At 36.2% G+C, this 25,849-nt stretch overlaps 1 protein-coding gene across 2 annotated transcripts; it reads left to right on the top strand.

Annotated features, from left to right (window-relative positions):
* The first annotated feature begins 1,387 nt into the window (after positions 1-1,387).
* LOC117916893 (protein ETHYLENE INSENSITIVE 3-like) lies at positions 1,388-4,734 on the top strand. Of its 2 annotated transcripts, none has more exons than XM_034833108.1 (2): positions 1,388-1,515; positions 2,498-4,734. In XM_034833108.1, exon 2 carries the CDS (start codon positions 2,658-2,660, stop codon positions 4,488-4,490), a length of 1,833 nt encoding a protein of 610 aa, XP_034688999.1. In that variant the 5' UTR covers positions 1,388-1,515; positions 2,498-2,657; the 3' UTR covers positions 4,491-4,734. The 2 variants fall into 2 exon arrangements, with proteins under 2 accessions (XP_034688999.1, XP_034689000.1); XM_034833109.1 differs by having other exon boundaries at positions 1,388-1,523.
* The last annotated feature ends 21,115 nt before the right edge of the window (positions 4,735-25,849 follow it).

Here is a 25,849-nt window from a genome sequence, read left to right as displayed (position 1 = left end):
ACATAAAAAAGAAAACTACCATAGGGTTGATGATAATTGTATATATTTTAGGTTTGTTTCGCATTAGAGAAAATGAAATCAAATCATTAAAGAAAACTTAAATAATGAGTGAGTTTGCAGAGTAACGAGAATGAAATTTGTTAAAAACAAATTTTGTAATTGTCCATAGCTAAGAGTGGAATTTATCGTTTTTAATTGTTTATAAATATTTTTTATTTAAAAAATCCCAACTATATATTTATAATGTCATTGATTTGATCATAGTTAAACCACTAATTTGATCATTAAGTCGTGAATAAATTGTTTTTTTTGTTCAATCATTGGTTTGATTTTTCAAATATTGTGCAATAATAATGTATTATGGTTTTCATAAGCTATTCTATTGCCCTCTTTTGTTATCAATATTTTAGAAAAGTAACTCTCTAAAGACAATAGGGGAATTTGTCATTTTTAATTTTAAAAATATAAGTTATATATTTATAATATCATTGATTTGATTATAATTGAACCACTGATTTAACTATTGAATTCTGAATCAATAACTATTTTTAATCTAATGACCAATCTGATTTTTAAAACTTAGATAATACTTATATATTATGATTGTCATAAGGTATTCACTTCCCCCTTTTTGTTATCAATATTTTAGAAAATCATTTTCATTTCTTTAAAGAAAATTTTAAAAACATGCATTTTCACTTTTTTGAATTCCGTTTTCCAAACATAAAAATAAAAAAATAATATTGAAACATGATTTTAAATTTAATTTCTACTTTGTTTGAAAATAAGAATTAACTTCTAAATCTTCGTAAACAAGCATGACCTAATCCAATGAATTTCATAAAGTATTATTTTCAAAAAATATTCATCGTAAAGATATCATAAGATCTCTTCGTATTTATTTTATTTTATTTTTTATTTTTAATAACCGTAAAAAGAAAATTATATTTTTTATAATTAAATTTCCTTTACCAACCATCAAATAATTTCTTGTTTTTTTTTTTTTTTCCTTTTTATAGTTTTAATGGTTTTCATTTACATTTTTAACAAATACAATCAGTTATAACATCCATAATTCTTTTTTTTTATATATATATATAGAAGTAAAATTATTATATCAAGTACAAAAGGTAAATTGAAGAGTTAGAGATTTAGTGGGGGGTTGGAAGTGAAGACACGGATTTTTAATTGTAAGAGTAATTCCCAACCGAAATGAAATCGTTTCCAAACGGGTTCCCCGACTTTCACTGAAGTGGCGCTCTGTCATTTCGCACCAAAATTAAATGCTTTCCCACTGAGATTTTGATCAGGTGCCCTAAAAAAGACGCGGTCCCCACATCTCCCCCACACCTTAATAATTTCTGAACGGTTATCCACGCTGCACACTGGATTAACTTCACCTGCGTTAAGTACCCAACTCCCACGCTTTCACTCACCGTGGACAAACCACGAAAAACTTTCCTCCATCCTATGTTGCAGAACTCAGCCCAACTGAACCAGTTTCAGATTTTCTCGGTAAATTTGTCTGTATTGTTTTCTTTTCTTCTTTTTTCTACTCTTGTTTTCTGGGTTTGGTTTGAATTTTGCTGTTGGATCATGTAGTGTTATGAAAATCATTTACTGTATTTTCCTGTGGTATTTTGTTGGGTTTGTTTCTAGAATTTTTTTTTTTTTTTCTCTCAGTATTTTTTGTCACTTGCTTTGGAAACTTGAGGTTGCTTCAGATCCAAACCGCTGGTGACTCTGATTTTTCTTATGATGTTCTGTCTTTTTCTTTTCGGGAAAATTCCAAGTTTCCTTCCGGGTTTCATGGGAAATTTGGTCGATAATTGTTGTGGGAACCAGTTAATCTTAATGCATCTGTCACACTGTTAGATCTGATCTCCTCGTATACAAGTTTTAGGGGAATGATCGAACTTTCAGCTCAATTTTGTTCTGTTTTTTCTTTCTCTTCCCTTAATTTTGTTGTCTGGTTTGAAAGATATATCGTGGTACTGCATAGATAAGTTGTTTTTTCTTTAGTTGCTAGATGCAGACTTTTTGAATCTGCTTGCTTTTAGTTGGGCTCCATGCTTTTGGATGGAAAAGATTTTCCAGGAAAAAATTGGAAATTACTGTCTTTACAGGTACCATATCACTAAGATGGGAAAAAGTTTATCATGAGCTTTTTAGTTAGTTTTTCCGGAAAAAGTCTCTCCACCCCCAAAATCCATTTTTTTTCCTTTTTATTTTTATTTTTAGTATCTGTAATCTCTACGAAATTTTTTACATAGGAAGAAAGAAAAGGAGAGAGAGAGAGAGAGAGGGAGGGAGGGAGGATGGAAGAGAGAGAGCCTGTGCTTTTGATTTGAGTGCATATGATGATTTAGGAGTAAAATGAAAATATCGGTTCTTGGTTTGTCTTGTTTTGTTTTATTGATTATGTAACCCATGTTATCAAGAAATGGCTATTATTCTTATTGACTTTTGTAATGATCTGTTCAATCGATGTTTGCAGGTGAAAAGGCTTGGAATTTGAGAAATTTCATAGCCATATTTATACCTAGATTTCCCAACAGCAGGAGGAGAGTTTATAGATTGAGGATTTGGAGCTTGTTATTTAACTTGAATCCCATTGCAAATTATTAGGGAGTTGGGGTATTGTTTGGTGTGGCATAATGATGATGTTTGATGAAATGGGAATTTGCGGTAATCTTGAGTTTATGTCCGTTCCTTTCATGGAAGGAGACATGGCTGCCTCTCAGCCTGAACAGGTGGCCCCTGTGGATGATGAATATACTGATGAAGAGATGGATGTGGATGAGCTACAGAGGAGGATGTGGAGAGATAAATTACGCCTCAAGCGGCTTAAGGAACAGAAAGAGGATCAGAATGGAGCTGATACTGTTAAGCAGCGGCAGTCTCAGGAGCAGGCAAGGAGGAAGAAAATGTCAAGGGCACAAGATGGGATACTGAAATACATGTTGAAGATGATGGAAGTTTGTAAAGCTCAGGGCTTTGTTTATGGTATTATTCCAGAGAAGGGAAAGCCAGTGAGTGGGGCCTCTGACAATCTTCGAGAGTGGTGGAAGGACAAAGTCAGGTTTGATCGGAATGGCCCAGCTGCCATAGCAAAGTACCAAGCGGACAATTTGATCCCAGGGAAACAAGAAGGCTGTAATTCAGTTGGTCCTACTTCACACACCTTGCATGAGCTTCAAGACACAACCCTCGGTTCACTCTTATCTGCACTCATGCAGCATTGTGAACCCCCACAGAGGCGGTTTCCATTAGAGAAGGGTATCCCACCGCCATGGTGGCCTACTGGGAATGAGGAATGGTGGCCCCAGCTGGGTTCACCAAAAGATCAGGGTCCTCCTCCTTACAAAAAGCCTCATGATTTGAAGAAGGCATGGAAGGTGAGTGTTCTTACTGCAGTTATGAAGCATATGTCACCTGATATTTCAAAAATTCGCAAGCTTGTGAGGCAGTCCAAGTGCTTGCAAGACAAGATGACGGCCAAGGAGAGTGCCACATGGCTTGCTATCATCAACCAGGAGGAGGCCTTAGCCAGAAAGCTTTACCCTGATTACCGCCCCCCTTTGTCCTCTGCTAGTGGGAGTGGGTCTTTTTCCATAAAGGATTGCGGTGAGTACGATGTTGAAGGGGTTCAGGATGAACTGAGTTTTGAGATTCAGGAATGCAAACCTGATAGCAGCAATTTTCCCAATTTGAATGTAGAGAAAATGAGCCCAAGGCTGCCAGTTCCACAACTGCCTTACCCGATGAAGGGAGAAGTCGTCACCAACTTGGATTTCCTTCACAAGAGAAAGCCATCTCATGATCTGGAGATGATGATGGATCACAAGATTTATACATGCGAATTTCTTCAGTGTCCTCACAGTGAACCCCAGTTCGGTTTCCATGACAGGATTTCTCGGGATAATCATCAACTGACTTGCTCTTATAGAAGCAATTCCTCAGAGTTTGGAATGTTGAATCTTCATGTTAATGAAGTTAAACCAGTTGCTTTCCCTCTACCCTTTGGCCAACCCAAGCCTGCCGCTCCAGCAGCTAACTCTGCCTCGGCTTCATTCGACCTATCAGGACTTGGAGTTCCCGAAGATGGTCAGAAAATGATTGGTGATCTCATGTCATTTTATGACACCAACATTCAAGGGAGCAAGGTCTCGAATCCCAGGAGCATTGCAGTCACAAATGACCAAAACCTTCAGCATCCGAAGCGTCAACATCATCAGAACAACTCCTTTCATGGATTCTTGCAAGAATCCAACATGACCCACAATCACCACATGTTTCCCCGAGAGGAAAGCCAGTTTGATCGGTCTAAACTTTTGAATTCTCGATTCGAGACCACCCCGAACGAAAACGCTTTCCAGTTCATATATGGGCCTGCTTTCGATTTGTCATCAATCGATTATGTGGAGGATATTCCAGCAACGACTGCAATAGATATTTCATCAAAGCAGGATGCTTCTATCTGGTATTGAAAACTTACCAGAAAGAAATACAGATGATGTGATCCTCTATGTAATATTGAAATGTATATTCTCAGAGAGAGGTGGGAGGTGAAAGTTTTCTTACCCCTAATTGTTATTAGTTATGGTATGTTCCTTTGCATGTAATTCAGGTATAGGGTTTCAGCGGTCGAATCTCATGGGTGTTACATATATGATATATATTCTGTTTTTTATCTCGTCAATTTCAGTTGAAGTATCAACCTGATTTGGAATCTGTTTGTGTGTTGACATTAGCTGGTTACTGTTCTCCTCTTCCATGGTTGTGATGGTTATCTTGTTGATCAGAATAAAGCCAAAAACAGTTGTTGGCAGAGATGCCAAGTTGACTGACATTTCCATCATCAAATTCAAACACCCATCAGGTGGGTCACTGTCCCTTCCACCTTTCGTCCTTTCCTCCAGCAATTGGAAGGCCATTCGCATCACTCCATTATTGTTTCCTGCCTAATCCAATATGTTGGACTCGTTCAAAAAGTAAGCACGGCCAAGCTTTTAGTTTTTTAAAAACTATTAATACATTTTGTTAAGATTTGAAAATTTGTTAGAAATAAATATGCCCAATCCGCTCAAGGAAAGGGGATGGGCATCTCTGAATTGGGATCCGTGAACTGGCAATCCCATAAACAGTAAGGTTGTATGTATCGAGACATGAGACAGTTGTGCTTGAATTTAGGAACTGCTCTGCTTTCTCCCCACAATGAGCTGTCACGTGCATGCACCGCCCCACTCACTCCTGTCCTCCATCCATTCCTCTCATTTCCCTTTTTACAAATTTTTATGCGTCTCAGATGGCGTGACATCTATGCTGATTAGTCCGCCGCCCCTCCCTCTTTCAGAAGCTCTTTCTGTGTGGAAATGGGGAGAACCATAGTCTCTTTTTGATGTTAAGGTTGATGCTCAAATTTTTAAAGATTGTAAAATTTGTTTTCTTGTACTTTTTTTTTTATTAAATTCTTGGTGGGTCTTTCAACTTTGGACGAATTTAAGGTACTTCTTTTCTCCTGTTAGAAAGGGATAGACCAATTAAGTGCACGATCAAGTTACTGAGTACCTTGTTTCCATGATTAGGGCCATATTTATAATTGTTTTTGGTGGATCCACATAAATCTCGTTATATCTCTTAAATTTCACATAAACAATTATATATGTGGATCCGTATTTTTTTTTTTTTGCATTCTCACTTGATAACTAGATTTATTTTTTATATTGTGAAAAAAATGATTTTAAAAAAATTTAGAATTGTTCTTTATTTTAAAAATAAAACAAAATAAAAAATAAAACGGTAAGTGATTCATTTTTTAAGAAAAAACAAAATTTGTAAAAACCAAGTTTAGATTTGAAAGTTATATTATTACTTTTTTAAAAAGGTACCATAGGGTAACACTACTAGTGGTAGAGCTAGCCAAGGGTCAAGCCAAAAAAAAAAAAAATCCCTTAAATGCAAATTTTTTTAGGAAAATAAAAACCAAAATGGAAAATTTTACCCCTTTAAAAAAATATAAATTTAATTTTAAATTTTTAAAAAATAAAAATAATTGACTAAATACTATTACCAAAAACATATTAATATTTACCATTAATTACTAATAATATAGTAAGATTAAACTAAAATAAAATAAATAAATAAATCTTATTTAATGTTTTTCATACTTAAATTTTCTTGTTGATTCAATATTTTTCATTTTTATACCTAATTTTTATGGTTGGTTTAACTAAATCATAAAAAAAAAAAAAAAATACCAGTGTTTTAGTGATTTATTATATGAAACATAAATTTTAAATAAAAGACTTTACTTTCAACTATCTTATATTTTGTTATTTGAAAAAAGGAAAAAAAAAAAAAAAAAGGTATTGATTTGGTATCTATGGAAATCTTAATCTCCACTTTTGAAAGTACATAGAAAAATCCAGGCTTTTGGATGCAAATATAAAAAATAAAACTAAGGTATAAATAAATGAGATCAAGTTGTAAGATAATGAGACCTAAAGGGGCATACCTCTTTCATTTAAAATATATCTATAATGAAAATTATTGAATTCTTTAAAATAATTTTAAAGGTTTTTGCTATGAAATGATTAAAATTATTGAAAATTTTCAATGATTTTTCTTTCTATTTTTTAATTCTTTTTAAAATTTCCTTCAAATATTTTGGATAATTTTTTATATAAAATTTAAAACTTTTTTTAAGTGTTGTTAGTAACATGGTTGTTTATTTTGATACATTTTCATAATTCATATTTAAAATTATTTAATTTCTTAATAACAATACAAAATACCATTAACTACCTTACAATTTATGAATGATGATTATAATATAATATTTTCCTTTAATGCCCTCCTAACAAATGCCTCTGGCTTCGCCATTGAGTAACAACCCTCTAAGTCCTAAAGAGATCTATGTTAAACAAGTGTAAAGAACTAAAATAATTGATTAATAGACTATAGATACCAAGAAACAATAATAAGAATATACAAAGTAATGGTGATAAAGAGTAAAGAGATAAAGAATATTCATATTATAACATGCATATCAAAGAAAACAAATAAATCAAAGTAAGAAGAGAGTACACTTAAAAAATGCCTTAAAACAAGGTAACACCCTTAAATAGAAAAAAAAAAAAAAAGAGTTAGTTCACAAGCAAAATAAGAGATATAATATTAAAGTAAGAGCTATCCAATATATACAACATATATATAATTTAAATCAAGAGTCAAAGATGACTAAACTCGTATCAAAGTAGACTAATATACACTAATCATGCGGAGAAATCATAATGAGGCAACAAACATATAGTTAAAAAATAAATCCAAATAAAATAGTTAAAGAGTGATCATGTTATAGGATAAAGCTTGTCTAACATGTGTAAGATGTTTATAATATAAATCAATAGTCAAAGAAGGTTAAAAGCATGCCAAAATGGATTGATCCAACAAGTTATTCAAATGGTACAAAAATAGCAAGCATTTACAAAATAAATCAAAATAAAATGGTTAGAGACAAGATAAAATTTTTTAAAAAAAATTACAACATATCAAGGTATCTAGAATACAATTCAAAAGTAAAAGTGCCTAAACATTCGCCAAATAGTCTAGATTGCAAAAAAAAAAACATTTTACAACTCCATATTAAGTCAATACAAGAAGTATGAAAAGATGAAATTAATTCATAAGCTTAACAAATGATTTTCAAGCGAGACAAAAGTGTTCAAGATTATTTAAGATGTCTATAATAGATAAAAAAATATAAAAAATAATTAAAAACCTAAGAGCTATGACTTATTTGCAAAAACATTTTGGCACACAAAAACAAGGCAACAATAGAGCTAGCACTTGGAAAAACCAATTTCTTCAACAAGCTTGGAAAGAGATTTTTTGACAAAATAATTTTTTTTTTGATACATTCAAGATGTCTGAATACAAACCAAGCCTAAAAAATCTCTTGGAGAAAACCAAAAAGTCTAGATTTACAAAAGCAACTTGAAGGTAAAAAATTAGATAACAATGAGTCAAAAGTTGTTAATCAAGATATGTAGGCTTTGGTACAAGCCTAAATTAATTTCCATGGACTAATCCATATCTAAACCTTGTAATGAACATGGGAAAAGACTCATGATCCCATTAATATGGGATTTGCAAGATTAATCCATGTTCCTAAAAGCAAGAAAATTTGAAAATCAAGAGTTTTAAAAAATGAGTGATGTAGACTAAGAAAGTGAGTTATAGTTCATCTACAGGGTTTCACTCCTTCATAACCCTCAAATGAATATGAATTTAAACTCATAAGAGGCATGGAGGCCAAATTAACATTTACATTTGGAAAAAAGTGTTGGAATACATATGAAAACATCCATGAAGAGACATGTTCTCATGTGTAACCAAGTCATGTATGCCAAGGACTAGTGGCAACAATTATTAGCCTTAAAATGACCATAATCCTAAGCCTCAAATGACCATAAAAAGGTGTTCACAAGGGTTGAAAATGGTCCTCCAAAATTCAATCTAGAAAATTTTTCAAAAATCACAAAAGCAATGAGAGCAACCATTCATTTTTTCAAGTATGATGGTAAGACCAAAGTCCATGGTAAGTGTCACACCCTCGAAAATCACCCTAAAATTTTCACCTGGTGCGCGGTGCTAAGACCCCTTCCTTAGCCAACCTTCTCTTCCAGCCTTCTCAAAAGCGCACACAAACAATACAAACCAAAGGAAACAGGGACACAACGAGGTTACAGGAAATCCTTCCCAACTTGTATTAATCTCAACTACAAGATACAAAATTGTTTCCCTAAGTCAGAAAGCAATGCTTACATCCCAAGCATTCAGAGACTATTTTCCCTCTTGTCTCTCTCTCTCTTCCTCTCAAGGCTGTAGGAACCCTTTTAAAAGACTCACCCTGCAGTTTTTCCCTTGGTGGTTATGCAACCGCTCAAAACCGCCCTAAACTGCTTGCTGATTCGTGCCTAATTGGTGTCTCAGCTGATTCGTGTCCAGCTGGTGCTCCTTGATTAAGGGAGTAATCAAAAAAATTTATAACCTATTACACCATATACTAGGGTAGCAAAGACAAAGCTACTATAGCATAGTGGCTCTAGGATCGTTCACTGGGATGGGTTTTCACTTTGCAAATGATATTAATTCAAAGCTGAATTGGTGCCTTTTCATTTCAAGGTTAGCTTTAAAAGAAAACATAAAGATGTTTGAATGAAAAAGGATTGGTTTTAAGCTAACCAAAAATAGTAACTGATTTTAATTACAAAGAAAAGTGTTTCTTGGAGTTTCAGATCACTAGGCTCAGATTCATCATACAAAAAGGAGTTCCGGTCACTTGTTTCTTTTTCTCGCATTAGAGAATTAACATATAGTTCCTTCTCTAACCGGTGTTGTACAGATGCTTCCCATTAATGGGTTCAAACACTAAATCTCTCTCACTGATGCACCTTGCAATGGCTCATACCTCTCACCTAGCACTTGCCATTCAAGGTGATCTTTAACCTTGGATTACCTGTCAAAAGCTCGCAAGAGATAACTAATGGATGTCTCCTTGGAGTCCAAAAGCTTACCAAGTGTTGGCAATTCTAGAAAATCCTACCTTCAAGTCACCTCCCAGAGGCTCGCAAGGGGTAAACTAGTGAATCTCCATGGACGGAGATCACTTGCCTTACCAAGTGTTGGCCCAGGTGATTTAAAGACGTTTTAAGTTAACTAAAAAGATAAAAACCATTAACGGGTCACTCTTTCTCTTCATTAAAAACTAAAACAACAAAACTTCCAATTTATGCATGAGGGAACTTACCCGGTTACCTTAGCTCCAAGAGACGAAAAGCCTAGCCTCTCATCCTCTGAGGAAAAATCCTCAGGGTTTGATTGGCTAGCAAGAAAATGAAAATGAGAAAACAATAATATATAAGAAAAACAGAGCAAGTGCTCTGTATTTTACTTCCTTGCAAATTTGTACAAAGGATGCGTCATAACCACCGTTCTCAAGAACAAGCTCTCGAGAGATATATATATAGAAAATTACAAAATATCTGAGGTTATTCACCCATTTTCCAAACTTAATAACTAAAGAATCCTATGATAGGTGGGTTACAAGGAGAGTTTGGGGATTTAAACAACAAAAATCTAATGAAAAATATCTCCAAGTGTCGGTTACAAATATCAGGAAGCACTAAGGACCATTTCGCAGGTAAAAAATGAGGTCTGCGAAATTTCGCAGATGAACCACAAGGGCTGCGAAATTTCTTCATAGCAACCAGCTGATTTCGCACTGCTGCAAAGTTGGCTTTCATGTTGTGGTGTTTGGCTTCCATCGCGTCGTGAAGCTTCGGGGGAAATCCATAGCACTGTGCAAAAAGGATGCGAAATCATTCCGCAACAAAATGGTGATTTCGCAGCACTTTTCTGAAGCCTTCCTTCACTTTGGAGCAGTTGTCTTCAAAAGGCTGTAACTTCCTTATTTCAGCTCCAAATCGAACACGGTTTGAAGCATTGGATTGTTGACTTCCTAAGCTTTCAAATGACATATAGCATGCATAATTTGGACTCCAGGAAGTGCTCCAAAAGTGGCTGAAATGACTGTCATCAAGAATGCTTCATGGCTGGATTCTCTTTGCTTCCCCTCCTTGCATTTCCACTTTGCTTATGGCAAAGGACTTCAAAGCTTTGGTTCTTCATACTTCTAAGCTTTCCATTACTTTGCCAAGGATTCCAATTAACTCTCCTCAATCTCATATTGCTTTGGTGATCAAAAAGCTATCAAAACACCAAAACTAAACACAATTTGATTAGAATTGATTGCAAGGGGCCTTAACATGTTAATTGGGTTAAAAGATAATAATTACTACTCAAAAATGTTTAAAAGAGTTAATTACAAGCTATAAAATAGCACTTTTTGAGTAGTAATCACTCCCCCCAACCGACATATTGCTAGTCCCTTAGCAATGAAGGAGAGAAAAATAAAATAAAAGTACCATAATTTACAACATCATGCTGATCACTTCAAAAAATGTTTAAGTGGCATGACTGATCTAACTCTCATATGGAACATTAAAGAAATAAAACTCAAACTTCAATAGGAGCTATCAAATAATTTGCCTAGTCACAATTCATAAAGAGAAGACATTATGCAAATTTAAGCTTCAAAATAATTTCCATTCCCAAAGGTCCAACCCTTACTCTTCCACAAAAATCTATGTGTTATTTATTAGTTTCCGGATATAGTATGTCAAACTAATCTCTCCCCTCAACCTAGTTCTTTTTCAAAGCTTAGCAAACTAATCAACCTCCAATAGGCTAAGAACGCACCTCTTTTCTTTCACAATTTTTTTTTCATTGTAGGAGTACAAGGCTTAAAGGTATTCTTTTTTAAATTGTCCATGTAACGGGGGTCCATCGATGACTCCCAACCAATCAAGGTTTAGGGCATCAAGCTTTAAGGATTTTTCAACCACTAACTCCTCGGATTTCACCCCGAACTTTTGAGAATGAATTTTTAATACCCAAGCACCTACAACATGTTAAACTCCATCTATCCACCCTTGTAACAAGCATTGAGGTCGGTGACTCCCAACCAATTAAGGCTTAGGGCACCAGGTTTTAAAGATTTTCACCATATACCCCTCAGACCTTGCTCGGGTTTCAAGGCAAGCAAACATTTTTTCTTTTTTTTTTTTTTTTTTTTTTTTCAAAGGCTCATTGGCCTTTCATAAGGTGTCCCAACACTATTAAATGAGGTCAAAGGTACCAAGTCTAAAATTTTCCTAAGTCAAGAGGGAAATAGTTTTTCATCATATACTCGGAACCTATTGTGCACAGTGTGTGGATAGCTTAAAGTAGAAGAACTGAGGTTGAATTCAATAGATGTTTCAACAATTCATCAACTTTAGTAAGCATAATACAAACTCTAAGTCAAGTAAAAACACAAAAATTCAATTTCTCCCTTTTCATTTTGAAAATTTTTCCTTAATAACCATGGAGAGTAAAATAAAAATTATAAAAAATTATAAAATTAAGCAAAAAGCAACTAAATTACCAAAATAACTTAGCATTAATAGCAATACTTACTTCCTCAACTCTTCCCCCAACCAAGCTGAACATTGTCCTCAATGTGACAAAAGCGATTAAAAAATAGGGAGGAAGTGGTACCTCCTGAGTGACATGGAGTCTGAGTCGTATAGGAGAAGCCACATGTTTCAAAGAAAACATAAGAGTCAGTGAGTAGAGAAAATAGAAAAATGCTATGTTTAAACAAAAAATGATGTCTATGTATGATGTATCATCAGTAATACATCCAATCCTAAAATATAAGACATCAAAACATGGAATTATGTATACTAATATGTAAATACAAAAAATGAAGAGATGATCAAGTAATGGCAAGTCATGTGGAGCTGATGCATCTGTGGTGGTCTCTTGAGTGGATTGGATCAGGACTTCAACCTCTGCTTTGTTAGTCTCCTTAGATGGCATAGTCTTCTCAACTGGAGCTCTCAGTTGGTAGCTATGGGATTTGATGGTTTAAGGAGGTCAAAAATGGAATGAAAGGCTTCATGTGTGTGATCCCAAGGTGCGCGGGGCTTTCCTCTAGTCTTGGCCATGGCTGAAATGGAGAGAGGTGGTTGTTCATGAGTTCGAGAGGGTACTCAGCTGGTGTGTGGGGCTCTGTTGGTATTTTAGCAACTTCCCTTAGCTTTGCAAGGTGTTTTTGCAAACCTCCCTCCATAATGCAAGTCAATTTCGGAATTTGAAGGCCATTTCGAAGCTTGGAGATGATTTTGCAGCCATTTCGAAGCTTTAAGGTGATTTCGCAGCCATTTTGAAGCTTGGAGATCATTTCATAGTCATTTCGCAGCTCAAAGGTGATTTGGCAGCCCAAAAGTGATTTCGCAGCTCATTTCGCAGCTGCAAAATGAGTGTACGGGGCTTCCAAATGGTACTCATGTGCTAAAAAGTGGTTTCGCAGTTTCGAAATACCCTGTGAAATGGAGCTTTGGCTGCGAAATTGGAAGTTTTTACACTTTGGAGCTTCGCAGCCGTTTCGCAACTGCGAAATGAGGGTCACTCTGCTGCAAAATGGCACTCGTGTGCCAAAAGTGGTTTCGCAGCTGCGAAACACCCTTCCAAATGGCGTCTCGACTGCAAAATTCCCGCTCAACTTTGTGCGCTCATCTTCAAACGACCATAACTTCTTCATTTCACCTCCAAATCGCATACCGTTTGAAGCGCTGGACTCCTAACTTCCCAAGCTTTGAAACGAGATATGATATGCATAATTTGAGCTCCAGGAAGTGCTTCAAAAACGTGTCCAACAGTAGCAAAATGGAGGTGCGACATTTCCGCTCATGGTTTGCACAGTCATCTTCAAACAGCCATAACTTTTTTGTTTCAAATCCAAATCAAGCACCGTTTGAAGCTATGGACTCCTGACTTCCCAATCTTTCAAATGATATATAGTATGCATGAAATAAACTTTGGAAAGTGATCGAAATGTGTCCAATAGGTGCCGAAATGGGGGTGCGGCTATGACATGTCTGTTCATGGTGTGTGCGCTGAAGGATTTTAAGGTGTGGAGGTTTCGCAGCCATTCCGAAGCTGTGAAATGAGTGTACAGGGCTTCCAAATGCCAAAAATCGGTTTCGCAGCTGCGAAACACCCCGCGGAATGGAGTTATTGCTGCGGAATTGGGATTTTTCACGCCTTAGAGCTTCGCAGCCCACTTCGCAGCTGCGAAATGGGGGCTCCTGTGCTGCGAAGTGGCACTCGTGTGCCATTCTTGGATTCGCAGCTGCGAAAACTTTCGCAGAGGATTCAAAAGTGTTGCGAACTAATTTCGCAACAAATGGCCGTTTTCGTAGAGAATTCCTCTTTGGCTGCGAAATCTCGCAGAACTCTTTTTCTCCCCTGTTTTTGTTCTGTTTTCGCTCCGATTTCTTCCCGATTTCTTCCTTTGCATTTTCTTCCACCTGAGATCATCCAAAAACCTATATTACATCAAAACAAATTAGAATTAAAGCATTGAAATCAAAATTAAAACATTTAAATCAAAATTTAAAACATTGAAATCAAAATTAAAACAAGTAATAAGTAAAACAAAAAGATATGGACTAGCTAGTCTTTAAAAAGACTAAGTCCATCAAAAAATTTGATCTTGATTCAGCTTTCCCGGATCCCATATGAAGTTTGCATCTCTCACTTGAGGCTTGCTATGTATGATGGCAACAAAACCAATTCCCTTTTTGCCATACAAAGCTTGGAGAAAAAGCGGATGCATTTGTTTCATCATTTCTTTCTTGATGACTATCCTCTGTGGTTCTCCTTGTACATTAACATCATAGCCATCTTTCTCTATCCTTTTCCCATTTCTCTTTCCTTTGATTTCCTCCCTCTTTTCTTTCTCTGTTTCACTCTCTACCTCATGCTCTAGCTTGCATGTGGGCAGATCAACCTCTTTACCACTCCTCAGAGTGATCACTTCTTTGACTTCCCTCTTTTGTGAAGATTCTCCCTCCTTAGCCTCCATTTCATGGATACTCATGGAATTTTGATAAGGTTGAGAAGGAGAGTTTTCTTTCTCTTGCATTGTGTGGAGGTTGGCAAACCTTGAGATTGAATCTTGGAGATTATCTATCTTCTGAGATAGATCTTTTTGCACTTCATCCCTCTTTTTGTTCAATGAACTCTCTACACTGTCAATTCTTTGACTGAACTGAGCATTGATGGATTTTTTAGCTTCAACAAAGTCTTCCATGACCTTGTTAAGATTCATCATAGCTTGTTCAAGGTTTGAGGCTTGCTGTGGTGCTTGAGCAGGTTACTGGTACTGAGGTGGCTGTGGTTTCCAAGAGAAATTTGGATGGTCCCTCCAATTGGAATTGTATGTGTTGCAATCACCAAAGATTTCCCTCTCCACTGGAATGGTAGGACACTCCTTCACCAAGTGCTCATAAGATAGACAAATGGCACAAGGCATAGCTTGCAATGGTGTCTGAGAGATGGCTTGCACTTCTTGCATGTTCTTCATTTCTAGCTCATCCAATCTCCTTTCCATAGCTGCAATCTCTGCCTTCATGTCCATGCCATCATTCAAAATATACATCTCACCCTTAGCATTAGGTTGAGACGTCATTGTTCCCATATCTCTAGCATTTGGTTCACCCCATTCTCTTGAAAATTCAGCCACATAACTCATGAAGTTCATGGCTTCCTCTGCTATGGTATTCAATATGGCATGTACAACTAGCAATTTGTGAATTAAGAACAGAGAACACAAAAGAAAAACAATTCAAAGAAAGAAAATTAAGGTAAACTAAAAACTAAATAAAAGGTATACTAAAATATGAACAAACTAAAAACGGCGCCATTTGATTCATGCCTAATTGGTGTCTCAGCTGATTCATGTCCAGCTGGTGCTCCTTGATTGAGGAAGTAATCAACAAAATTTATAACCTATTACACCATATACTAGGGTAGCAAAGACAAAGCTACTATAGCATAGTGGCTCTAGGATCGTTCACTGGGATGAGTTTTCACTTCACAAATGATATTAATTCAAAGTTGAATTGGTGCCTTTTCATTTCAAGGTTAGCTTTAAAAGAAAACATAAACTTGGGTGGAAAAGGTTGGTTTTAAGCTAACCAAAAATAGTAACTGATTTTACTTACAAAGAAAAGTGTTTCTTGGAGTTTCAGATCACTAGGCTCAGTTTCCTCATACAAAAAGGGAGTTCCGGTCACTTGTTTCTTTTCCTCGCATTAGAGAATTAACATATAGTTCCTTCTCCAACCGGTGTTGTACAGATGCTTCCCATTAATGGGTTCAAACACTAAATCCCTCTCACTGATGCATCTTGCAATGACTCCTACCTCTCAACTAGCACTTGCCATTCAAGGTGATCTTTAACCTTGGATTACCCTTCAAAAGCTCGCAAGAGATAACTAATGGATGTCTCCTTGGAGTCCAAAAGCTTACCAAGTGTTGGCTATTCTAGAAAATCCTACCTTCAAGTCACCTCCCAGAGGCTCGCAAGGGGTAAACTAGTGAATCTCCATGGATGGAGATCACTTGCCTTACCAAGTGTTGGCCTAGGTGATTTAAAGGCGTTTTAAATTAACTAAAAAGATATACTAAAATATGAATAAAGAAAAATAAACAAATAAAAAGAGTTAGTAAAAAGAAAAGAAAAGTCACCAAACTTGTGATGAAGATCACAAGTACTTTAAAAAGGTGTTATCACTGTAAAGTGGCACGATCCCCAGCAACGGCGCCATTTGATTCATGCCTAATTGGTGTCTCAGCTGATTCGTGTCCAGCTGGTGCTCCTTGATTAAGGGAGTAATCAACAAAATTTATAACCTATTACACCATATACTAGGGTAGCAAAGACAAAGCTACTATAGCATAGTGGCTCTAGGATCGTTCACTGGGATGGGTTTTCACTTTGCAAATGATATTAATTCAAAGCTGAATTGGTGCCTTTTCATTTCAAGGTTAGCTTTAAAAGAAAACATAAAGATGTTTGAATGAAAAAGGATTGGTTTTAAGCTAACCAAAAATAGTAACTGATTTTAATTACAAAGAAAAGTGTTTCTTGGAGTTTCAGATCACTAGGCTCAGATTCATCATACAAAAAGGAGTTCCGGTCACTTGTTTCTTTTCCTCGCATTAGAGAATTAACATATAGTTCCTTCTCCAACCGGTGTTGTACAGATGCTTCCCATTAATGGGTTCAAACACTAAATCTCTCTCACTAATGCACCTTGCAATGACTCATACCTCTCACCTAGCACTTGCCATTCAAGGTGATCTTTAACCTTGGATTACCTGTCAAAAGCTCGCAAGAGATAACTAATGGATGTCTCCTTGGAGTCCAAAAGCTTACCAAGTGTTGGCAATTCTAGAAAATCCTACCTTCAAGTCACCTCCCAGAGGCTCGCAAGGGGTAAACTAGTGAATCTCCATGGACGGAGATCACTTGCCTTACCAAGTGTTGGCCCAGGTGATTTAAAGACGTTTTAAGTTAACTAAAAAGATAAAAACCATTAACGGGTCACTTTTTCTCTTCATTAAAAACTAAAACAACAAAACTTCCAATTTATGCATGAGGGAACTTACCCGGTTACCTTAGCTCCAAGAGACGAAAAGCCTAGCCTCTCATCCTCTGAGGAAAAATCCTCAGGGTTTGATTGGCTAGCAAGAAAATGAAAATGAGAAAACAAGAATATATAAGAAAAATAGAGCAAGTGCTCTGTATTTTACTTCCTTGCAAATTTGTACAAAGGATGCATCATAACCACCGTTCTCAAGAACAAGCTCTCGAGAGATATATATATAGAAAATTACAAAATATCTGAGGTTATTCACCCCTTTTCCAAACTTAATAACTAAGGAATCCTATGATAGGTGGGTTACAAGGAGAGTTTGGGGATTTAAACAACAAAAATCTAATGAAAAATATCTCCAAGTGTCGGTTACAAATATCAGGAAGCACTAAGGACCATTTCGCAGGTGAAAAATGAGGTCTGCGAAATTTCGCAGATGAACCATAAGGGCTGTGAAATTTCTTCATAGCAACTAGTTGATTTCGCACTGCTGCAAAGTTGGCTTTCATCTTGTGGTGTTTGGCTTCCATCACGTTGTGAAGCTTCAGGGGAAATCCATAGCACTGTGCAAAAAGGCTGCGAAATCATTCCACAACAAAATGGTGATTTCGCAGCACTTTTCTGAAGCCTTCCTTCACTTTGGAGCAGTTGTCTTCAAAAGGCTGTAACTTCCTTATTTCAGCTTCAAATCGAACATGGTTTGAAGCATTGGATTGTTGACTTCCTAAGCTTTCAAATGACATATAACATGAATAATTTGGACTCCAGGAAGTGCTCCGAAAGTGGCTGAAATGACTGTCATCAAGAATACTTCATGGCTAGATTCTCTTTGCTTCCCCTCCTTGCATTTCCACTTTGCTTATGGCAAAGGACTTCAAAGCTTTGGTTCTTCATACTTCTAAGCTTTCCATTACTTTACCAAGGATTCCAATTAACTCTCCTCAATCTCATATTGCTTTGGTGATCAAAAAGCTATAAAAACACCAAAACTAAACACAATTTGATTAGAATTGATTGCAAGGGGCCTTAACATGTTAATTGGGTTAAAAGATAATAATTACTACTCAAAAATGTTTAAAAGAGTTAATTACAAGCTATAAAATAGCACTTTTTGAGTAGTAATCACTTGCACAACCACCCACTGTGGGATCCTCCCTAAAAAGGTGCTGCATGGCTCCCTCTCCCTTGGACACACAGATGGCCCTTTGCGACACATGGCATCGTTCATTCCACCCGGACGGGAAATTCTCCCTCATTCCACCCGGATATCTCATATTCGGAATTCTATCCGGCCAGCGTTCTACCTTATCCGGATGTCTCATAGCTGCCATTCTGTCCGGCCGACATCCCACCTTCTCCAGATTCTCACATCCGGCGTCTGTCCGGCCGACGTTCCAACTTCTCCGGATATCTCACATCCTGCGCTTGTCCGGCCGACGTTCCAACTTCTCTGGATAGGCATGTTTGAATCCTTCGGTAACGCCTATCCGGAGTGCGCGCTTGACTTGTTCGCGATCCCCACACTTAGCTCATGGGATTTAAACCACCAAACCTTCAGGTTTGCCTTGCTTTCCGCCTAGGCTCTCATGGGTGCAAGGCCTACCCATGAGGCCTATTTCTCCGGGTCTGAATCAAGTGGCTAAGGGGCTGACAAACCCACCCCCGCCTACTGAAGTCGACGCCCTCGTCGACTTAGACTGCCAGTATGCCTGGACCTCCTTCTCAAATTACCATAAAGTAACATCTCTTTCCCATGAAGCTTAGGTTTCTGAAATCCCCTTCCACTAAACCAAGAAATCAGTTCGCCGGTTCTTTCTGCTGTGTCCCATGGTCCTGTGATCCAAGATCTTCTCTATCTCCCGATCAAATTGTTTCATGACCAAGGGAGGGGCTTGCTTTGTCTGCACCCTCTCTGCATCCAGATCCTCATGGTAAAGTTTCAGAAAACTTACATGGAAGGTCGGGTGAAGCTTGAGCCTCTCAGGTAGCTTCAACATGTATGCCACCTGCCCAACCCGCTTTATTACCTCAAAGGGTCCATCATACTTGGAAATAAGTCCCCTCTGCCTTGTCTTGTTGCTGATCTTTTTCCATATTTGAGGAGTCAATTTCAGGAGGACCCTATCCCCAACCTGAAATTCTAAGGGTCTTCTATCCCGGTCTGCATACTTCTTCATGCGTCTGGCTGCCTTCTCCAGACTGTCTCGGGCTTCATCAAGCATCTCTTGCTGGGACTGCGCCATTTTATAAGCTGCATGGTTGTTACCTCTTGCCTTCTGCTTTGCCACCTCTAGAGGCATCCGAGGCTGTACCCCAATGGCTAACTCACAGGGACTCATCCCTATTGCTGAGCTTCTCTGCAAGTTGTAACACAACTGTGCAGTGTCCATCAAGTCCACCCAATTCTTCTGTGTTGCCGTCACATAGTGCCTGAGGTATTCCTCCAACAAGGCATTGATCCTCTCTGTCTGCCCATCAGTCTGAGGATGGTTGGCTGTAGAGAACTTCAACTCTGAACCCAAGAGTTTGAACAGCTCAACCCAAAACTTGCCTGTAAATCTTGTATCCCGATCATTGACTATGTCCCGTGGCAACCCAAAGTGCTTGACAACGTTGCTAAAGAACAGTTTAGCCGCTTCCTCCGCAGGGCAAGCATCAAGGGTAGGTATAAAAACAACATATTTTGAAAATCTATCCACAACAACAAAGACAGATTTAAAATCATGAACTTTTGGAAATCCAGTGATGAAGTCCATGGAGATGCTTTCCCAAGGTTTCTCTGGAATGGGGAGGGGCTGCAGCAACCCTGCAGCCTTTTTCCTTTCAGTCTTGTCCATTTGACAAACCAAGCAGGACTTCACATAGGCCTGCACGTCCTCACCCATCTTAGGCCAGTAATAGGATCTGGCTAATAGGGCCAGAGTCCTTTCTTCTCCGGGATGGCTTGCCCATTTCGCATCGTGAGTTTCCCGCAACAGTTCCTTTCTGAGGCCGCCTGTAGGAACATACCATATTCCTCCTTTTGCCACAAGGAGGTCACCTTCTAGCCAATACCTCATAATCACACCCTCCTTCACTTGCTGCTTCAGCCTGCTATATGTAGCATCCTACTCCGCAGCTTGTTTGATTTTCTCATTGAAGTCAGAGATGACTTCTGAGAGGGCTGTGATGTAGGCAATCACTTCTCTCCTGCTCAAGGCATCAGCTACAGTGTTATGTCTCCCTGGTCGATGCAACCACTCAAATATGAAGTCGGCCAGGAACTCCTACCACCGTGCTTGTCTGGGGCTCAACTTCTTCTGGGTTTTGAAGAAGGTATTGGCCATGTTGTCCGTGACCACCGTAAAGATACTCCTCAGCAAGTAGTGCCCCTACTGTTGTAGGCAATGAACCACAACAGTCATCTCCTTCTCGTGAGTGGAGTACCTCTGCTCAACATTGTTTAGCTTCCTGCTCTCAAACGCCACAGGGTGCCCTTCCTGCACCAAGACTCCACCCACAGCTCTATTAGAGGCATCGGTTTGGACTTCAAAGGGTAAGTCCAAATCTGGCAACCGCAGCACAGGCTCAATGGAGATGGCTTTCTTCAGGCTTTCAAAAGCCATCTGACACTACATGCTCCAATCCTACTGATTGTCCTTCTTCAATAGGTTAGTAAGGGGAGTGTGGACCCGCATTTTTCACGTGCGTCCCCACTCGATCGGCGAGACTCGCTTTTTATTTGTGAAAAATTAATTTTTGGAAAAAGTTGGAGTCGCCACTTATTTTATTTTTATTTTAAAGGGAAAATAAAACAAGAAAGAAAAAACCCTAAAATGTGACTCCATAATTTTTGGAAAAAGCATGTCCTTGAAAAACCCGAGTCTTGGTCCGGGGATCAGGTTACTTATTGGGAAGGTACCTTTAGGAGGTAGCACCCCTCTAAGCCCTAAAAAGGTCTCTACTGACTAAGTTGAGGGAAACGTGGCAATTAATCGGTTAGTTATGGATACCTAAATAGGCTAGGTGATTTTGAAAAATAGCATGCTTAGCAGGAAAACCAATCACAATCATGAAGAAGATTTAGGGTACGTACCTGGACTGCTTCTTAAGTGCTATCGCAAGACATCAAAGTTAGTATAGAAGTACAGCACACAACATGTATTTAATCATAGCGAATCTAGCATACATCTAAGCACCTAAGGATTATCAAACATATGCATATTTCACAGTGACATGATTGTTTACAAAAATTTAGAAAGTAGGTGATAAGGGACGTACCTGGATAACATAGATAACTTACAATGCGCTTCCATAAGACATGAAGGGTTAGATAATAAATAATAAAATATAGAAATCCTAGCATGCTCGTTATCTAATTAGCATAGCAGAAATTATCAAAGTATAGGAAAACACTAATTATCACACTCATCTTGTATACAATTCCTAAAAAAATAGACATAATTTCAACAAGTGACAAAAGTGGCAACAAAAATAATTTTTTGAAAAGATTTTCTTATGTAGGGGTTTCACCAATTCCCCAATTGATATACACGAACTTAGCTTAGAATTATCCCATTTATTTAGGATCACAAGCTTTGATTCGTGTTTTATTCAAAACTGTAATTTTATTTGAAAGATGTGAACCGATCAAAACATGGTTGCACATTATTTTTAAAAAATGAGATTTTGATTCTAAGAACTCTAAATGAATTTTTGAAATGGATTGTTAAGGGGGATCTTTTAACTCTAAGAAACTCTAAATGAATTTTTGAAATGGATTTTAAGGAAAATGAGATTTTGAGAATAGTGTTATATTTTAAAAATAAAAGAAATTAATTTGAAAACAATAAAATGTATGAATCAAAATACCAAGCAAAACAAAAAGAACAAAATCACAAAGTAGAATTTTTGATAACAGAGAAAATTGAAGTGGTGGGGATGGGGGCCAATCTTCACTATTTTCCAATGGCCTCCGAAAAGTAAATTTTATTAGAGACTACCAAAGCAATAAACTATTCAAACTTAGATCAAATAAGCTAATGAGATACCCACCAAGAATTAATGACGAATATTCAAGAAACACATCCATTAAGAATAACAATCAAGAATTAGCATGAGATCAATTAAACACACAAACACATCTAGATTGGTTAAAATGAGCCAAATTAAATCAAAGCAAACAATAATTTTCAAACATAGAATTAACTTTATTAATGAAGTAATTTTATATAAAATACTTAAATCGAATAGATGTGTGAAACTAAATCGGAGTAAACTAAAGGCATGAATTTTCAAATATAGAATTGATTTTATTAATGATCTAAAATTATACAAACTCCTAAAATAATTAAAATGAATCAATTTAAACAAAAGGAAACTAAAACAAAATATGAATTCAGGGAATCTAATTTTGAAATAAACTTACATCATTAAAGTGAAATCTAAGCATAAAATGAATTAAACACCAATTAAAGCCAATCTAAACTTAAATTCTTAACACGCGTGATCAATTATTTTAACAAACTAAATTTTACCTTAACCACAAATTAAATTATAAAACTACCTGAGACTAACTTTCTAACCTATAAAACTAAACTCATAATCCAATGGATAAGTTGATGACACAAACAAATAAATACGAATGAAATAAAATATGAATAAAACGAAATATGAACTCAAGGATTTAAATAATATTTTTTTTAAATAAACTTATGTTAGTAAAATAAATTTGAGCTTAACAAACATTTTTATCACTAATCAAGGCAAGTTTAAAATATAATACTTAACATATAAAAATCAATCATTTCAACATACTATAATTTTAACTAAACCCAAAGCCAATTCAAACCACCTTCAATAGATTTTTTTCATTTTTTATTTTAAACTAAATTTTTAACCAATAGGTTTAATCTCATTAATAAATAAATAAATAAGTTACCAAGCATTAGATTAGTAGCAAATAAATAAATAACAACTAATAATTAAATGAATCAAAACTAAATTAAATAAAAATCAAATTATATATATATTTTTTTCTTAAAGTAAAACTACATATAAAAAAAAAATATATTTTCCGAATTTAATATAATAAATCAAAACTAACCCTAAACACAATTCCCATGTTGCCATATTAAAATGAAACAAATATATGCCGGCACTAGTAATAAAAGTAAATCCACTTACCTATTATAATAATAATTCCACTAAAGAAAAATGTCCAAACTTGCATTGTTACATAAACCTAAATAACAATTCTAGTCTTTTAAAACTCATGCTACCATATTCAAAATCAATACTTGCCAGAACTTGTAAAAGTCAAACCACTTACCATTATAATAATATTTCCACTTAAAAAAAAAAAAATATCCAAACTTGCACTTTACATGAAACTCATATTGCCATATATATATATAAATGACTCACTTATTATTATTTCTTTTTCTTTTTGTTTTAAATTCAAACCACTATATCTTATAACAGACTCACTTATTATTATTTCTTTTTCTTTTTGTTTTAAATTCAAACCACTATATCTTATAACACGTAACATTTCATATATGTAATTAAACTCCTAACGTTCACAATGAAATTCATTAACTTATTCACGAGGGAACAAATAACCTAATAAACTAAAAAAAAAAGAAACTTCAAAACTTCTGAATTAAATAAAATCAATTAAAAATAAATTCAATGAATTGAGAACATGGATATAACCACATAAGATTAATCAAACTAAATAAAAAATAATAACTTGAAAACACGGATATAACCACATAGGATTAATCAAACTAACTAAAAAAAAAGAATTAAAATTTCAAAGCACATAGGCTGAATGGAAATAATTTAAGACTAAATCTAACCACTTGACGGCATGAATATGCTAACATTGGAATAAATTAAATTCAATAAGATTCTAAACAACTATGAATTGAAACGGTTATTCATGAATGAAAACTTAAATAAAATGAATTAACTTACCTTTCTCACACACGCGTGGGCCACCTTCCACCAAAAATGCCAGTAGGGTTTTCAATAATAGTGCCAAGAATGCATGGCAAGATGGCTCCTGTACGATCCCCAATGCACTGCACGTTAATGGAGAGGAATTTCCTTTGACAGCATGCACACTTGTGCGCTTGAAGATGAAGTCGTGAAGATCCGTAGAGTGGTGGAAGCCTTTCCCTTAAAATTCTGGTGCACTTGTGGTGTTCGGGTAGCGGGATTGACAAGCTGGTGTGGATCTCCAATGGTAGTAGGGTGTTACCGGAGATGCATGAGTATGACACAAGGTGTTGCGGCAACACAAGCAGTGGAGGATCACCTTTCTGAACCCGATCTGTAGCTGTCTGGACAGAAGACTCTCCCCTTAAAATTCTGGTGCGACTGTGGTGTCTCTGATGAGAGAAACTAGACCAAAGATTGTCTCCGAAACCCAGTTTTCTTTTCTCCCCTCTTATTTTCCAGTTTCCTTCACCTTCCTTTGCAATCAAAAATTCCTTTTCTCTCCCGGTGCGGCTGCCACTACCCTCAGAAAAATCCTTCCGCCTCTCCTTATTCATGCTGCCTTATTTTCCTTTTTTCTTCCCTGAAAATTTCCTTTCCTTCTAAAGAAAAACTCCTCTCTCCCTTTGTATCTTCCCCATAAAACTGTCTTCATTCATTCCTATGAGTGTCCTTCTATCATGCCCTGAATCCACCCTTCCAAAACCGGCGTGATCCCTTTCCATGAGCGTGTTCTGCACCTTCTTTGACCAGCCGAATATGCCTTTTCTATGCGGCTCAGAATTTCACTTCATTCTGAACACAACTCACTTTTCCGTCCATGTACACGCTTCATCTTCTTATTTTCATTTACCAAAACCAGCTTTGGTAATTTTCTTTCTTTCAAAGATGTGGATATTCTCTCGAAAGTCAATAGCAGCCCGTTTCCTCATGCAAAATAAAAAGATAAAAAAAGAAAAGAGATAAAATTCAGAGATTGAAGATAAAAATAAAATAAAAAAGGATAAAAAGAACAAGATTATTCAATCAAAATTAGTTAAGCAATCTCAAACATATCTGAAGTCGAAATAATTCAAGTGGTTAAAAGTCAACATTGGTTTCACTAAAGTTTGGAGAAACGATTAAATAAGTAAATAAGAAAATATGAATAAATAGATGAAAAGTATAATACATAAATAAATAAATAAATAATAGACATCTTCAATAAAAAGAAGTTAAACTAATGCAACATATAATAATAATCAAGGTGTCAAACTCGAACCACCAAAAAAATTAAAAAAATAAAAAATAAAAAATCCTTTCATACAATCATAAAATAAAATAAATAAACAAAAAAAAATAATAATAATACAGATAATAATGATATAAAATAAATCAAAACTCACTTAAACCTAAAATTAATCAATAAAATAAATGAATAAAGAAAAAACGAGAAAACAAATTTCAGTGAAACTAAACCTAGGAAAGTGCTTAAGTGGACCTAAGGTTCTGCCTAATTGGCCAAGTGCACCTAGATGGGCTTAAAGTGCCTAAGTGTATCTAAGCGAACCTAAATTGTCTAAGTAGGCCTAGGATGGCTAAGTGAGCCTAGAGGGCCTTAATGGGCCTAGGGTGCCTAAGTGGGCCTAGGGTTCTGCCTAATTGGCCAAGTGTATCTAAAAGCTATCCTAAAAAAAAAAACAAGAAAAGCCTAAGTCTAAGTTAGGGCTGCCAAGGGGCACAATAAGGGATCAAATAATCCCTCAACC

This window comes from Vitis riparia, chromosome 6 (assembly GCF_004353265.1).
Source record: "Vitis riparia cultivar Riparia Gloire de Montpellier isolate 1030 chromosome 6, EGFV_Vit.rip_1.0, whole genome shotgun sequence".
NCBI lineage: Eukaryota > Viridiplantae > Streptophyta > Magnoliopsida > Vitales > Vitaceae > Vitis > Vitis riparia.
The sequence above is the reverse complement of the archived record's forward strand: the minus strand, read 5'-3'. Positions and strand labels throughout refer to the sequence as shown.